A 17,175-nucleotide genomic window follows, 5' to 3' on the forward strand; every position below is an offset into this window, starting at 1 on the left:
GTCATTTGAAATTTTGCTGAAAACATATGATTTATGTATTGATAAAACCGAGAGGGAGACATGTTATTCTATATCTTATCCCTTTACAATTGTAAATATTGGTTTAATTAAAGTATAAATGTGATCCATTTATATAAACATTAATTTTAATGCTTTTTCGTGATGCTTAGTAATGTTCAAACAGTGTATGTATTTATGCTATGTAAAATTTGAAAAAATATAATAGCTGGTTTCAATTTCTTACATAAGTTTATTAAGCAAGACAAGATATTGACAAAGGTTAGGCTTTTCTATGGTTTTAGAAAGTGTTTACCAGTCAGAATACTGTTGATCTAACTTTACGTGGTTATTTGTTGAAAGTAAGTGTCAAGACAATGAAAATATTATTTTAATGCATTATTTACAGACATTTCAATATAATGCAAGTATTAAACATGCTTTAACTATACTAATTCTTGAACAACTCAATTTCACAATTTGTAAAAGTTCGCAACCTGTTTTTCACAATTATCAGACATTCACGACCCATTTTTTTTCACAATTTTGAAAAGTTCACGACTCATTTTTCACAAAGGGAAGGGGCCAGGGCTGCTTCACAAAATCAGGAAAAAAATCCCTGTTTACTATTACTCTTCATGCAACTTTTATTTACCAAACCAACAATTTGTGGACTGGTTTGTTTCAGCTCGTGCAATCTCCATAGCCCTGGATGACCAGGCTGGGAGCATGGCAGGCCATGTGGATGCCCTGTCCCTGGGGGAGAGTAACGCTGGGCGACCCACAGACCCGGATCTCATGGACATACGACAGCAGCTACAGTACCTCAGAAATGAGCTTAGCACACAGGTTAGAATCGTGAGGCTCCATGTGCTTTTATTGCAAAACATTGAAAATAAAAGGACCATTAAGTAGTGAAGAAAAAAAAGAACTCTTGATATTAATTTAAAAAAAGGCGCATCATACACCTAAACTAAAAAAATACAGTAAGTTAGTGCTGCATACAACTCCACTTGTTGAAAAGTTTTGAGGCGTTTATTTAACCAACAAAAAATAACCTTTACTGCATTGCACTAGGAAAGTGCAATGTTTACCCTTTTGTGCCAAGTAAGTAATAAAGGATAAGGATCAATATGGTACCATATTAAAGACCAAGATCCGTAGTCCAGGGCAACTTTCTGTGATTGACAGGAGGCATTAGATTCTAGGGGATACGGCCATAAAATTAGCTCACTCAGGGTCATTTTCATGATTTATATTACACTGACCACACCAGAGCTACAGATAAGCTGCGTATTTGCGTAAATACGCAATCAAAAATAGGTGGATACGCAATTTTTCTCAAAATCTGTGCGTACCGGTACGCAAAACGAATCGCCGATACCCAATTCGAGCCACCTTCTATGTGTAATGAAAAATCCCGTTTTGTTTTGGCCGTTTTGACTCCAGTCTTAATCGACAAGCGCTTGTTTTAACGTATTTACCAATCGTTTCGATGATAACACATGCGAGTCAAACAAAATGGCGTCTCGAGGCAGACGAAAAGTTCCGCAAAAAATGCAAAAAACATATAGATTCCTTTGTCGTGATAAAAAAATCTAAATCTAAAACAATTGCAAAGGGCATAGTTATTGACATTATTAACTCCATGTTTTGTTCCGTGGACATCTGCGGTAGTATTTTAGATGAACTTGTTAATGGGGTGCACAGGGGGCTTGAAAGGTGTTGGGATAGCATAATAAAGTGTTTAGACCGAAAATGCCAAAAAATAATTTTTAATATAATAATAGTAACAAGGGTTTCAACTGAAAAAAAAAAATTCTGAGCCATCAATCAGATATGTTTAAGTTCTCTGCATTGTGCTGAAAGTTGTTATTGTTTATTTTACGACTGCAACGATAAAACAACACATTACTCCATTTAACTAGTTTAATGACCCGATTCCAAAATATTTTGCCTCCCAATAAACATCACAAAATGTAATAGAATGCACAAAGTATTCACTAACAGATCTCTTTAATATTATACGAGTAAAAAGTGGGATATAAAGAGGCCGCAGCGAAAAAACAGCCGGTGGTAACCACGAGCCCAACGAAAAATCGGCTACTCACTCGTGGAAACCTGTTACTTTGAAAATATACCTACCGGAGGTGGATGAGCACACGATAAAATTACAAAACGTGAAGTAACACCGTTATAGTAGCAACACCGTGTACCCAAAATAAAAAATGCTATTGCTCATCAAGCGACCAAACTAGGAAGAACCATATACTTTGCTGGGCTAAACCTAGTTCTACCAATCGCTTGACCATTGTATCCACTTTTACATGATAATCGCCATGACACTTTTAATGACACACTAAAACTTTTACTTGATCACTACACTTGTGATCGCACTGATTTCGCACTTGCGAATTACATACTTAATCGGACATTGATCACTACACTTGTGATCACACTTTTGCGCACTTGCGATAACACTTACTTGATCACTACACTTGTGATCTTTTACATACTTAATCGGACATTGATCACTACACTTGTGATCACACTTTTTGCGCACTTGCGTTAACACTTACTTGATCACTACACTTGTGATCCAATACTTTTACTTGTACCTTTTACATACTTAATCGGACATTGATCACTACACTTGTGATCACACTTTTTCGCACTTGCGATAATATACTTAATCGGACATTGATCACTACACTTGTGATCACACTTTTTCGCACTTGCGATAATACTTTTACTTGATCACTACACTTGTGATCACTTTTATCGCCACACTTGCGATAATATTACTTGTACCTTTTTACAATCTTAATCGGACATTAAAATACAACTTATCGCTCAGCCAGCGATTTGACACCCAAACGTTTTTTACCCTACGGTATTGCTACTATTTTTTATTCTGTTCAAGCAGCTTAAACTTTAATAACTTGGAATTACCCGAAAGGACAAGGATGATAAACTACGCAAGTAGTCACAGAGTCCATTCAGATAAATGTAAACTTGGAATTACCCGAAAGGACAAGGATGATAAACTACGCAAGTAGTCACAGAGTCCATTCAGATAAATGTATAAATGCGCATGCCCATCCGACCCCCGGCAAACAGAATTTTCCGCCACAATAAATTTCACAAATTTATCCCCCACAAATTCTGGATTAGCCCTTTAACAGAACTTTAAGATGACGTCGCGAATGCAATCCAAATACGATTCGAGGCCAACATCCGACAGATGCACACCATCGCTCCGAAAAAACCCTGGCGTCACGGAATCGATCGGCCCCGACACTATTTCGCGCTTGGTAAACTTTTTCGCGCGCAGCCGACCCCAGCGATTGATGTGCGATCACACTTTTACTTATCACACTTTTACTTGAGCGCTACACTTGCGATCATACCACTTTTTATACCAATGGTCACTCGACCATTACACACTTGTTAACTCGGACATTTAGTACCAAAGGTCACTTGACAATTACACGCTTTACCAATGGTCACTTGACCATTACGCACTTTTTAACTCGGACATTAAATACCAATGGTCACTTTACCATTACACAATTTTTAACTCGGACATTTAATACCACGGACATTTAATACCAATGGTCACTTGACCATTACACACTTTTTAACTCGGACATAACTCGGACATTTAATACATCTCGGACATTTAATACCAATAAGCGCACTATTTTGCGCTTGGTAAACTTTTCAGCGCGCAGCCGACCCCAGCGATTGATCTGCGATCACACTTTTACTTATCACACTTTTACTTGATCGCTACACTTGCGATCATACCACTTTTTATACCAATGGTCACTTGACCATTACACACTTTACCAATGGTCACTTGACCATTACGCACTTTTTAACTCGGACATTAAATACCAATGGTCACTTGACCATTACACAATTTTTAACTCGGATATTTAATACCACGGACATGTAATACCAATGGTCACTTGACCATTACACACTTTTTAACTCGGACATAACTCGGACATTTAATACATCTCGGACATTTAATACCAATAAGCGCTATACAAGTTTTTTCCCTGCTGCATTGCTACTATTTTTAAAGCCTAACCTTTAAATTAGGTTGATATACTACGCCTGAAACCCAGAGTCCATTCGAGCCAATGTGTTGATTCATAGTTGCTAAGGTTATGGACCGACTTTATGGGGTCGTACTGCGAGGTAGTCTGTAAACGACCGAACTGGACACAACGCAGACTCCGGCTCGTATGGGATCCTAATTGTGACCGGAATACCGCGCTGATTTGTTTTATGTTTCCTGAGTGTGACCATTATGGCGTGTTTATCCCCCGTGACCCTAACGTGGGCTATTTGCAACTGATGACTGTATGTTGCTGTTGCTACCAATTCACTGACTCGGAACGGACCGAAATATGCCAGAGTAAACATAGCATTGAATAGTGAGCGCTCGAAGTCATTATAACACACCTGTGCTAATTGCGAGATAATAACTGTCAAGACCTTGCGAGTGATTGGTGCCCACGTATCAACCGTTTGTCGCGAGGGAGAACAGCCCTCAAGCATTTTCTTCACTACAAAAAATGTTACTTATATCGTACTAGCCCATGTATTTATGAATATAACTCAATCCAGAAATGTAGCTCTTGATAGATTTAGGTGATAGACCCTTTTCAACACAAAAGGCTACAAAGAGAACAACATGTTGTTGATCCGCGGGCCAATTGTTGTTTAGACTATATGCAGATCGAAAATTGTTGAACATAATATTTTTATTTTTTAAATCCTTGCCCAGAGAAACAGTGCAACTACAATTGGAAATAATTCAAGAACAGTTATGTCACTAGTTACGCCCTTTTGCCGCCATAAATTAGGCCAACGAGCGTTACACCAGTGACCTTTAAAATAAATCCCAAAAACCGAAACCAGACCCGCCAGCACTATCTGTAAACAATTCAGTGTCAACATTGAATATCCAGTATCGGTCATGGAAAAACGACACGCCGTTGTAATCGCGCAAAAATGTCAACCACATTTCGAGGTCTTGCCTAACAGCACGTGTTATACGTATGCGGTGGAATGCTTTTGTTATGTCACAGGTGGTGTTAATTAATCAAAACGGGCGGCCGACTGGGATTGCCCTGCACACGAAGTTAAGAGACCTTATTTACGATTGCACTTGCTTTAGGTTATTTTTTTTTATTATTTTTTGTTTGTTTCTGCACGATGGTGTGAATTTTTTTTTCTTTTTCTTTCCCGTAACTCAACGATTTTTATTTAAGAATGCGGACTACTAGTTCCGCCGAATCTTATTCTAAGCCTAAGAACACGATTATTTCCGTGGGCCCTTCTGTTTTCTCCGTGGCTAACGGCACGTTTAGCTTGTGCATGCAATTGATAAACGAATCCATCACCTTGCGGCAACCTAGCTCAGATTTATCGCCACCCAGAAAATCGTCTAAATAGTGTATAAGCTTGCCCGATGACATTTTACTCTTAACACAGAATTCAAGGAATGAGGAAAACTGTTCAAATGTTTTGCAACTGACTGAAGCTTCGAATGGTAATGCTTTTTCCACATAAAACATACCATTAAACTGTATGCCCAGTATTTCGAAATCTTCTCGCCGAACTGGGAGTAGGCGAGATGCAATCTTAAGATCCATTTTGAAAAGTTTACAGATTCGCCTTAAATCTGGAACCATGTGAACCGCCTCAACGAAATTTGTGTACTGAGCGGATGAGTATTTTTTATCAATGAAGTCATTAACCGAGTTACCCTCTGGAAAAGAAAGGTGATGAATCATCCTAAATTCACCTGGTGTCTTTTTTGGCACCAAGCCAACTGGGGAAACCATGAAATTAGAAAAAGGTTGTTCGCTGAAAGGCCCAGCCAACCTCCTCGCCAAAATCTCCTTATTTATCTTATCTTGAATTATGTCAGCATTTGCGATTGCAGGCTTTACTTTTTTACTAAATCTACTGACTCTGGGTCCGTTATAATGCATTGAAAACCCATTTGTAAAAAACATTTAAAAGGTCATTTCGATCTTTAGAATTATACGATGTTAAATATTCACGTAATATTTTGCTATTCACCGGCGATGGTGCGAGATTAAGTAGGTCATTACAGGGAAAGTTAATGCAAAATCACCTGCACTTTATCGCGTCGCGTGCTATGGTAACGAAACCAGACCCGCCAAAGAGTGACGCATAAATCAAGAAAGCGTCCGACCACCGTTCGATGTTATGAATTTTATCCCTACACTCCTAAGGGCGCTGTTCGGCCCTCTGCCGAAAGTTGCAAAACACTACCGTTACAAAAAGCGGATAATTCGAAGGCACCTTTTAACAGCCAAATTGACATATTCGCCTCTAGAAATTTGTTGTTTCAATGCGGCTGGCACGTGCGCAGCCAAGTCATCGTTTGATAAGCGCGTTAATTCCTGACAACTATATCATGTTTTGACCCTGATTAATAGCCGAAGCAAGAGATTGAACTTTTATTGTATTTTCGATTACCGGGAAACTTAAGAGTTGATTCCCCGCTAACACCGCACCCTTCAACGTTACGTGTATTAATAGGAGGAACGATTTTAGATGCCCTTAGATCTATTATCTTCTCAAAATCAATAAAGCCTCTACCTGGGTCCGGTTGTAAGAGCCGGGTATCGTCCTCTCCAACCTCTTCCACATTTTCCGGTAATTTCCGCTTTGTTCCACGCGGCATTATTTCAGATGATTCGAGATTTAATTTAAATTAAGTTTGTTGACGATCCGAACAAAAGCACAGGCAGTTTGCAAAAGGCGGAATGACGTAATATCACGTGGTACGGAAATGCGTAATTTCATTGTTTTAACGAACTCTACCGAAGCATTCCGTACATAACGTTACATCCGTAATCGTATCTATAGAAACCAGCAAACAACATTCGTTTCCGCGAAAATAAATATTATTAATTTATATTCAGAAATTAATAAGTCTTATTGATAGAGCTATGTCTTAGCTACGTCTAAATGCCAAAGTGGTTCATTTGTATTATTTTTTTGGCAATGAAACCTGACTCTGATTGATGGCTGTCAAAAGATTGAGTTGAAACCTGTGTTACTATTATTATATTTATGTTGGTTTTGGGCATTTTCGGTCAAAATACACTATATTATGTTGTATTATGTTATATTATATTGTGTTGTGTTTCCAAAAGGAAAGTACTGGCCCATATTGGAACAAAAACAAGTAGAAACAGATTCGATGAGAGTAGAGAGGGTTGCGAAATTCCATTGTTGAATCTGGTAGCAGAAAGATGGAACAACCTTATTATACTGCAATTGAGTACATAACAGTGACTTTATGTAGGTACAGTTTTGAGAAGCTAAATTCATGCTTTATTGCAATTACCCAATTCACTTGTTTGTTTTGGTACAAATACCCAATTATTTTTTTATATGAGCGGGTATCATACTTTTGGATACCCAATCACGTTTTCCATTACCCAATGTATTCTTATTTTGAAGGGGATTACCCAATTACCCCCAAAAGCTTATCTGTAGCTCTGGACCACACGTTCCTGTGGTTAGAGTTCAGCAGGTTTATGTTTGGGGGAAATATCTAGATATCAGATGAACAAGCATTTCAATATTTGATTGTAAAATAAATTTATAAAAAAGTGAATACATGAATAAGCTATTTAAAATTTAAAATTGATTGTAAAATACAACTAAATAATTTTTAGCAAAATTTCAATGCATAAATAATGGAACCGATTAGGAAGGATGTTTATAAAAAGTTTCTGGAGAGTTACCGATAATTTAGGAGGCTGGCTTATCGAGGAATATGGAAGAAAGAAATCAAACTCTGCAAATCTACAAAATATTTTGTAAGTTGAAGAGAGACATTATGCCTGAATGTGTGCTGGATTTGTCAGAGTAAGATATTCTTATCCACATGGGCAAGCTTACATGGGACATTAATGGGAATAACAATACTATAATTAAAAAAGAAGGGATTGGACAAAACAACTTTACCAATGGAGTTTTACATTACCAAACTAACATTTTATGGCAATAAAATCATGATGCAATTCAGTTATTTATTTACAATATACATGGTGTGAATTTATAATTTATCCTATTCCATCTTTTATGCTAAAGAAAATATGAATATACTAATGATTATGGTTACAAATCCCTTTTTATTTGGTAAAATATAACAAATGCAATTTTTTCTGTGTTTTCACTTTTCACATCATAATGATAAAAGTTTCTCTTAGAAATAGTACCAGTAATACTGTTTCATCAGTTCCTAGAGGTAGTTTTATAGCTGTATCCCATAAAATCTAATGCCTCCTGTTAGCACACACATGGGGATAATGGGTTCAGTACCAGTTCAGAGAGTAATTTCTTAATGATCACTGTCAATCACTGAAAAGTAGCCCTGGACTACGGACCTTGGTCTTTAACCAAAAGAAGAAAGAAAGTTCAATCAAATAATTATATTTTCGTACTATGATCCACCAATGTGAAATGCTTTTTGTCCACTCAAAAGTTTTCAATAAACTATGTTAAAATGTTTTTGGATAAAACTGACAACTAAAATACAAAAAAGTAATTTCTAGCAAAAACATAATCTTCTAGGTGGATTTAAAAACATACTTGTAAATAAGCATTCTATTTTATGTTTCTGTATTCAGTAATCTTTATGTGTTATGTTACAGGATGCAAACCTAAAACAAGTGCAGTCCCAGAATGCACCCCTAGAGAGAAATGCCAAGCAAAACCAGGCCAGCAAGCAGCAAGAAACCAAAGCCAAGAAGAACGCACCCCCACCTAGACCGCCGTCCCCTAAACTGAGAGACAGACCCTCCAGGTCAAGCCAAGGTGCTGCTGGTGGGGCAGTAGCAGTCCCAGACCGGTCGATACCGCCTGAGCAGCTGACCAGGGAGCAGCTGGAGGCCCGTCTGCAGGACCTGCTGAGCAAGAAGAACAGACTGGATCAGATGCTTCAGGTGAGTGGGTGTTGTTAATGCTTTTTAGCTCGACTATTATATATGAAATATATATAGTGGAGCTATCCTACTCACCCAGGCGTCGGCGTTAGCGTGAGCGTGCAAATGTTAAAGTTTGCGTACCACCCCAAATATTTCCTATTTCCCTTGACATATTACTTTCATATTTTGCATACTTCTTTACCAACATGACCCCCAACTTATAAACAAGAGCAGACAACTGTATCAAGCATTTTGTAAGAATTATGGCCCTTTTTCCACTTAGAATATGCACATTATTGATAACTCTATGTTAAAGTTTGCGTACCACCTCAAATATTTTCAATGTCCCTTAACATATTGCTTTATATTTTGCATACTTCTTTACCAACATGACCCCAACCTATTTGAATATTTATGCCCCCCTTTGAAGAAGAGGGGGTATATTGTTTTGCACATGTCTGTCGGTCCGTCCGTCGGTCCATCCACCAGATGGTTTCCGGATGATAACTCAAGAACGCTTAGGCCTAGGATCTTGAAACTCATAGGTACATTAATCATGACTGGCAGATGACCCCTATTGATTTTCAGGTCACTAGAACAAAGGTCAAGGTCACAGTGATTCGAAATAGTAAAATGGTTTCCGGATGATAACTCAAGAATGCTTAGGCCTAGGATCATGAAACTTCATAGGTACATTGATCATGACTGGCAGATGACCCCTATTGATTTTCACTAGGTCAAAGGTCAAGGTCACAGTGACTAAAAACAGTAAAATGGTTTCAGGATGATAACTCAAGAATGCTTACGCCTAAGATCATGAAACTTCATAGGTACATTAATCATGACTGGCAGATGACCCCTATTAATTTGCAGGTCACTAGGTCAAAGGTCAAGGTCACAGTGACTCGAAACAGTAAAATGGTTTCCTGATGATAACTCAAGAATAATTAGGCCTAGGATCATGAAACTTCATAGGTACATTGATCATGACTGGCAGATGATTGTATTGATTTTCAGGTCACTAGGTCAAAGGTCAAGGTCACAGTGACAAAAACGTATTCACACAATGGCTGCCACTACAACTGACAGCCCATATGGGGGGCATGCATGTTTTACAAACAGCCCTTGTTTGTTAAAATTTGTGTTTAGATCCACTTTACTTCTAAAGTATCAAGGCTATTGCTTTCAAACTTCAAATACTTTCTTACTATCATAATGTTACTGTACCTTGCAAGTTGAATTTGACCTTGACCTTTGAATGACCATGACTCTCAAGGTCAAATTAATAAATTTTGCTTAATATGCCATAACTTCTTTTTATAACATCAGATTTGATTCATACTTTGACAAAACAACACTTACCTGACATATCACAATGGACTCCACCCAAACTATCCCCCACGCCCCACCCCAAAATCCCCCCCACGCCCCCCCCCCCCCCCCCCCCCCCCCCCCCCCGAAAATTTTTTTTTTTTTTTTTTTTTTGGAAAGATTATCTATTAAATGACCACCCACCCACATTATACCCCCCTCTCCATGATGGTTAATGTTATACTGTCAAGCACTCGAATGGTCGAGCGCGCTGTCCTCTGACAGCTCTTGTTATTTCATCTTGTTGGCATGCAGCATAACAGAGTTATGGCTTTTTGAAAAATCAGACTCTTATAAAGACTATGGAATGTGTAGATTTTATAATTTTATAATTACACCCAACTGTTTTATAGATCAGGTGGGAAAACAGGGAAGGATGGTATATTTTTTTTTACATACCTGATCGGGACCCATTTTTATTTGCACTGAGAAGTTCTTTGATGATCAGTTTGGCCTTACTTACACAGAACAATGTGTGATAAGGTTAAATCACTGCTCTTATTTTATAATACTCTGAGCAGGAATCAACAATACACTGCAATGAATTAAAAACATAATTCTAAATAAAAACAACTTGACCTGAAGTGAGTTGTTACTTGTATATGTGCACAGGATGAGTTCACAGTTCCGTTGATGCCGACCCGGTCAGAGGACATGAGTCGTGAGCAGCTGGCCAACAAGCTGCAGGAGCTGCAGAACAAGAAACGACGCATGGATGATATGCTTAAGGAGCTACAGACACTGAGGGCGAACCCCGCCTTCACACTCAACAATGGTGAGTGACGGATTATTTGTAGGGTAATACATGTATCTCTAGGTATAGAAATGGTACAGGGGGCTGATCAAAAGATGCTAGAGGAAGGAGGGGGGGGGGGAGCATTGGTGTAAAGTTTGCACAATTTTAAATTATTTTAAAGAAAATAATTTTTTTCTATGATGACAAGACTAGGTTCTAGCATTTTTTATGCTCCCCCCAAAAATTTTTGGGGGGGAGCATATAGTCGCCGCTTCGTCTGTCCTTGGGTGTGTCCGTCCGTCCGTCCGTGCACAATTTTTGTCCGGGCTATTTCTCAGCAACTAGTGACCAGAATTCAATGAAACTTTATGGGAAGCTTCACTACCAAGAGGAGATGTGCATACTATCAGCCAGTTCTGGTCGGATGATTTTTCACAGAGTTATGGCCCTTTGAAATTTTCCATTAACTGTACATATAGTGCAATTCTTGTCCTGGCTATTTCTCAGCAACTAATGACCGGAGTTCAATGAAACTTTATGGGAAGCTTTACTACCAAGAGGAGATGTGCATATTATCAGCCAGTTCTGGTCGGATGATTTTTCACAGAGTTATGGCCCTTTCAAATTTTCCATTATTTGTACATAAAGTGCAATTCTTGTCCGGGCTATTTCTCAGCAACTAATGACAGGAATTCAATGAAACTTTATGGGAAGCTTCACTACCAAGAGGAGATGTGCATATTATCAGCCGGTTCTCGTCGGATGATTTTTCACATAGTTATGGCCCTTTGAAATTTTCTTTTGTACATATAGTGCAATTCTTGTCCGAGCTATTTCTCAGCAACTTTTTACGGGAATTCAATGAAACTTTATGGGAAGCTTCACTACCAACAGGAGATGTGCATATTATCAGCCGGTTATGGTCGGATGATTTTTCACAGAGTTATGGCCCTTTGAAATTGTCTATAAACTGTGCATATAGTGCAATTCTTGTCCGGGCTATTTCTCACCAACTACTGACTGGAATACAATGAAGCTTTATGGGAAGCTTAACTACCTTGAGGAGATGCGCATGTTATTAGTGGGTTCTGGTTAGATGATTTATTTAGAGAGTTATGGACCTTTGAAATTTTTAAGTTGCTAAACCATCCATCGTATTATTTTGTCCAAAGTTATGCCCCTCAAGACGTTTCCTTTTATCTGAATATACAGTGCAATATTGTGACAAAAAAACCTTTGGGGGGCATCAGCCGTCTCCGACGGTTTCTTGTTCACAGAGTTATGGCCCTTTGAAATTTTCCATTAACTGTACATAAAGTGCAATTCTTGTCCGGGCTATTTCTCAGCAACTAATGATCGGAATTCAATTAAACTTTATAGGAAGCTTCACTACCAATAGGAGATGTGCATATTATCAGCGGGTTCTGGTCGGGTGATTTGTCACAGTGTTATGGCCCTTTGAAATTTTCAATTAACTGTACATATAGTGCAATTCTTGTCCGGGCTATTTCTCAGCAACTAATGACCGGAATTCAATGAAACTTTATGGGAAGCTTCACTACCAAGAGGAGATGTGCATATTATCAGCCAGTTCTGGTCGGATGATTTTTCACAGAGTTATGGCCCTTTGAAATTTTCCATTAACTGTACATATAGTGCAATTCTTGTCCTGGCTATTTCTCAGCAACTAATGACCGGAGTTCAATGAAACTTTATGGGAAGCTTTACTACCAAGAGGAGATGTGCATATTATCAGCCAGTTCTGGTCGGATGATTTTTCACAGAGTTATGGCCCTTTCAAATTTTCCATTATTTGTACATAAAGTGCAATTTTTGTCCGGGCTATTTCTCAGCAACTAATGACAGGAATTCAATGAAACTTTATGGGAAGCTTCACTACCAAGAGGAGATGTGCATATTATCAGCCGGTTCTCGTCGGATGATTTTTCACATAGTTATGGCCCTTTGAAATTTTCTTTTTTACATATAGTGCAATTCTTGTCCGAGCTATTTCTCAGCAACTTATCAGGGGAATTCATTGAAACTTTATGGGAAGCTTCACTACCAACAGGAGATGTGCATATTATTATGGTCGGATGATTTTTCACAGAGTTATGGCCCTTTGAAATTTTCTATAAACTGTACATATAGTGCAATTCTTGTCCGGGCTATTTCTCCCCAACTACTGACTGGACTTCAATGAAGCTTTATGGGAAGCTTAACTACCTTGAGGAGATGCGCATGTTATTAGTGGGTTCTGGTTAGATGATTTATTTAGAGAGTTATGGCATTTTAAATTTTTAAGTTGCTTAACCATCCATCGTATTATTTTGTCCAAAGTTATGCCCCTCAAGACGTTTCCTTTTATCTGAATATATAGTGCAATATTGTGACAAAAAAACACTTTGGGGAGCATCACCCGTCTCCGACGGTTTCTTGTTATTTTTTAGCTCGGCTCAAAAGATGAGATTTCAGTTCCCGCTTAGCTGATTACTTAGCTCAGTTATAGACAGACTCAACTCTCAGTTTTATTGAATTGTTAAGATGAGTTTCAACTTCATATACAACTTTATGTTAAAAAACAAAACAAAAAAACAACAACAAAAGCTTTATGTCCACAAATGTCTTTTTAGCTCGGCGTTTTCGGAGAAAACCTGAGGTATTGTCATAGCCAGCTCGTCGTCCACCTTCTGACGTCCGCCGTACGCGTCGTGCTAAAACCTTAACATTGGCTCTAAAATCAAAGTGCTTCCACCTACAACTTTGAAACTTCATATGTAGATGCACCTGGCTCTAAAATCAAAGTGTTTCCACTTACAACTTTGAAACTTCATATGTAGATGCACCTAGATGAGTTCTACACGCCACACCCATTTTGGGGTCACTAGGTCAAAGGTCAAGGTCACTGTGACCTCTAAAAAAATAAATAATTCTGACAAGCTTTCATTTATTCAAAACTGCACCTGTAGCGGAGCGTGGCAACCGTTATGCCGAGCTCTTGTTAGTTTTAAATTTTACTCAACCATGAGTTTTAGCTCGAATACGAGAGTTTTCCTATAGCTAAGCTCTAAGATTGCATCAAAGCTGACGATCTTTCTCAGTGCTCAGACTCTCAAATGTTTACATGTTTAGAGGTGTTTGTGTGTGTGTATTTTATCCCACTGTTGACAAAGTCCCTCCAATGTTTACAGCTGTAAGAGGAGTGGGTGGTGCAGCAGCCCAAGCCGTGGCCCCTCAGCCGCAGGCCAGAGACCCTGTAGCAGAGTCTGGGGAGGGGACACAGGAGCTCACTAATGGAGTCTTGGGTGTTTTGGATGCCAGACAAAAACTGCAGTATGTTGGAGAAGCCTTTCGTTATGTACTCTTTTCTATGTCTTTGTTTTTCACAGAACAAGAATGTTTCGTGCCTATTGTGTTACAGTGTTGGTGTATTCTTTATGCACTGTGGTTATTATACAAGAAGTTTGAGCTGTTTTAAGGTTTTGTGAAAACTTTTATTGTCCTTTACCGGTGAAACCAGAGGGAACTTATGGTTTGCACTCCGTCTGTCAGTCAGTCAGTCAGTCCGTCACACTTTTCTGGATCCTGCGATAACTTTAAAAGTTCTTAATATTTTTTCATGAAACTTGAAACATGGATAGATGGCAATATGGAGATTATGCATGTCATTTCATTTTGTTCCTATGTCAAAAATTCTAGTTGCTATGAAAACATTTTTTTTTTATTCTGACAATGGTGGAGTTTCACCGGTAGGGGACCATATTGCTTGGCAATCTCTTGTTTTGTTTGGAGTACAAAGACCATGTGTCTGTTTTAGAAGATTAATGTGTACTTGGTATTATGTGAAGGTTCAAATGAATTTTTTTGTTGTCAAAAAACGCAAGCTTTTGATGATGAATAAAAATTGTAACAAAGCTTTTTTTATAAATCAAATGATAGCGAATGCTATATTTGCTTAATATCATTGACAATAAAGAGGATGCAAGCTTTCCAGAAAATTAATAGTTATTGAACTAATTTATGTTGGTATTCGTTACGATTCCTGCCAGATTTGGTCTGTCTATTAGTAAAAACACACACTGTGCTTAAATCACTAGCAGTAAATTTAAACCGTCTTTAAGCTCATTTCACATGATTGGCCCAATACAGACAACAAATCACCTTCTTCCAAACAATATCAGGAAGCTAAATGAAGTGAAGAGCCGTCTGAGCCAGCTGAAGTCCCTGGTGCACTACTACCAGGACACCGGCCCTGGCGCCCTTCAGATGGAGGGAGAGGACCAGTCCTCCCTGCCTGCATACAGCGACTATGGGGGTGAGCCGGAGGTCACCAGGGACAGGTTGGTATACGGGTTAGACATTTTTGCTGGCCAGTTGCAAAATATCAAGGAAGGTTTGAATTAACCAATAAATTGCTGTTATCACTGTGGTTAATTATACAACACTGTTGTATAATCAAAGAGTTTTTATCACGCTTTGAATCGCAGGACAATTGATCAGAGAAGAACAGAAGCATTAATTATATATTATTTGATGTGCACATAGACTTGATTGAAAGATTGGATTAGTAGATATCCATAAATACTATTCAATTATACTTTATACTTCATATATAGTAAGATACAAATTGTCCTGTTAATTGGCAAGAAAAGAACATCTTCTATTACAGTATTTTACTTAATTGGTGAAACACATAACTTTCATTGGTTCTAATTGAAGATTATGCTCCAAGAATTGTACAGCTCACCTGCATTCTTATAAATTCTTCAGAGACGCCGTGCCAGTACAAGAGAGCAGTAAGAAGCAGCCAGGTGTGAACATCCCAGTGCGTAACATCGCAGACTCAGACGAGAACAACGACTCGGCCTCCCAGTCGGAGAGCGAGTCTGAGTCCCAGATGTCCAGCCTGGGACCTTGGGGAGATGATCCTGAGATACAGGAGAAAGTCAGGTCAGTGGGCAAACACAGTTTCATGATGGTTTTTTTATGTTTGAATGCTTAGAGAGGTACGTTGGAAGCTTTTTCAAAGTCACAAATAAGGTTCCTCAAGAAAAAAGGAATCCTCAATGTTTAAACAAAAACAAATGCTTTACTACTAGGTGGCAGTGGCAGAGTATGCTCTGGTCAAAGGGAACATGCAAAATCTTCATATCACCGTTTCTGTTACTGGCATTCATTGAAACTTTCCTTGTGTGTTTGGGGTCTCTGGTTGAAGTCTATGACCATGTTCTATGACTTAACTGCAATTTAGCAGAATTATATCCCCTTATTTACTTAGAAATGAGGTTACAGTAAACATTCAACATTTCCATGTCACTGTCCTAAGGTATTACTTTGAACCTTAACATTTTCGTTTGGGGTCATGATTTGAGGTCACTCAACAAGTTGCATAACTCTGACCTTAAAGTGAGCAGAATTGAGCACCTTTAATATGTATTCTAGGCCAGTGGGGTTAAGGTCACAGTTACTAAATATGCAAATTGTTAACACTTAAGAACTTAAGTTTGAACAGAAGTATTGTGGTGTAATTTATTTTTTAGGTAGTTTACGTAAAGACCTAGGTCACTAAGGTGGGTATTTGGCATTTGGGGCAAGTAATGTCAAGGTCATTATTACTTAAGAAAGAAAAATGAGTTCCTCTAAATAACTTGGGCTTGGATATATGTATTGTGCTGTAATTTTATGTGTAGGTAGCTTTCATGAAGACATTGCTTGAAAATTTATTAAATTACTAATAATTAATTTATTGGTAAATAGTTAAAAATCTAGTTTCTTGGCAATGCATGGTCAGATTTCTTGACAGGCTTATCAGGGACTACTTTTCCCCGTCTAAAGACTTGTGTGGTTTTGTTTGAACCAGGAAGCTGAAGGCTGCCAAGGAGAAGTTGAAGCACCTTCAGAGCCTGGTAGCGATAGTTCAGGACAGCCCAGGCATGGCTGAGGGGCTCCCAGAGGAACTGGCAGAGTTGGCGGCCAGTATGGAGGAGGCGGACACGCAGACTGAGGACAGGAATAACGCCTCAACAAGCGAGGGAGAGATACCAGCTGCAGAGCAACAGAGGCAAAGGTTGGTCACTT

General features: G+C 38.6%; 1 protein-coding gene across 1 annotated transcript in view; it reads left to right on the top strand.

The window, feature by feature from the left end:
• The window catches only part of LOC127879893 (pericentriolar material 1 protein-like), a 77,145-nt gene that overhangs the window by 25,692 nt on the left and 34,278 nt on the right, over positions 1 to 17,175 (top strand). The window contains exons 12-18 of the mRNA XM_052426975.1: positions 686 to 846; positions 8,718 to 9,008; positions 10,974 to 11,136; positions 14,289 to 14,430; positions 15,279 to 15,437; positions 15,868 to 16,047; positions 16,958 to 17,164. Of these exons, the coding sequence (XP_052282935.1) occupies positions 686 to 846; positions 8,718 to 9,008; positions 10,974 to 11,136; positions 14,289 to 14,430; positions 15,279 to 15,437; positions 15,868 to 16,047; positions 16,958 to 17,164 (1,303 nt within the window). The remainder of the gene's footprint in view (positions 1 to 685; positions 847 to 8,717; positions 9,009 to 10,973; positions 11,137 to 14,288; positions 14,431 to 15,278; positions 15,438 to 15,867; positions 16,048 to 16,957; positions 17,165 to 17,175) is intronic.

The sequence above is a fragment of the Dreissena polymorpha genome, chromosome 4 (assembly GCF_020536995.1).
Source record: "Dreissena polymorpha isolate Duluth1 chromosome 4, UMN_Dpol_1.0, whole genome shotgun sequence".
Taxonomy (NCBI): domain Eukaryota; kingdom Metazoa; phylum Mollusca; class Bivalvia; order Myida; family Dreissenidae; genus Dreissena; species Dreissena polymorpha.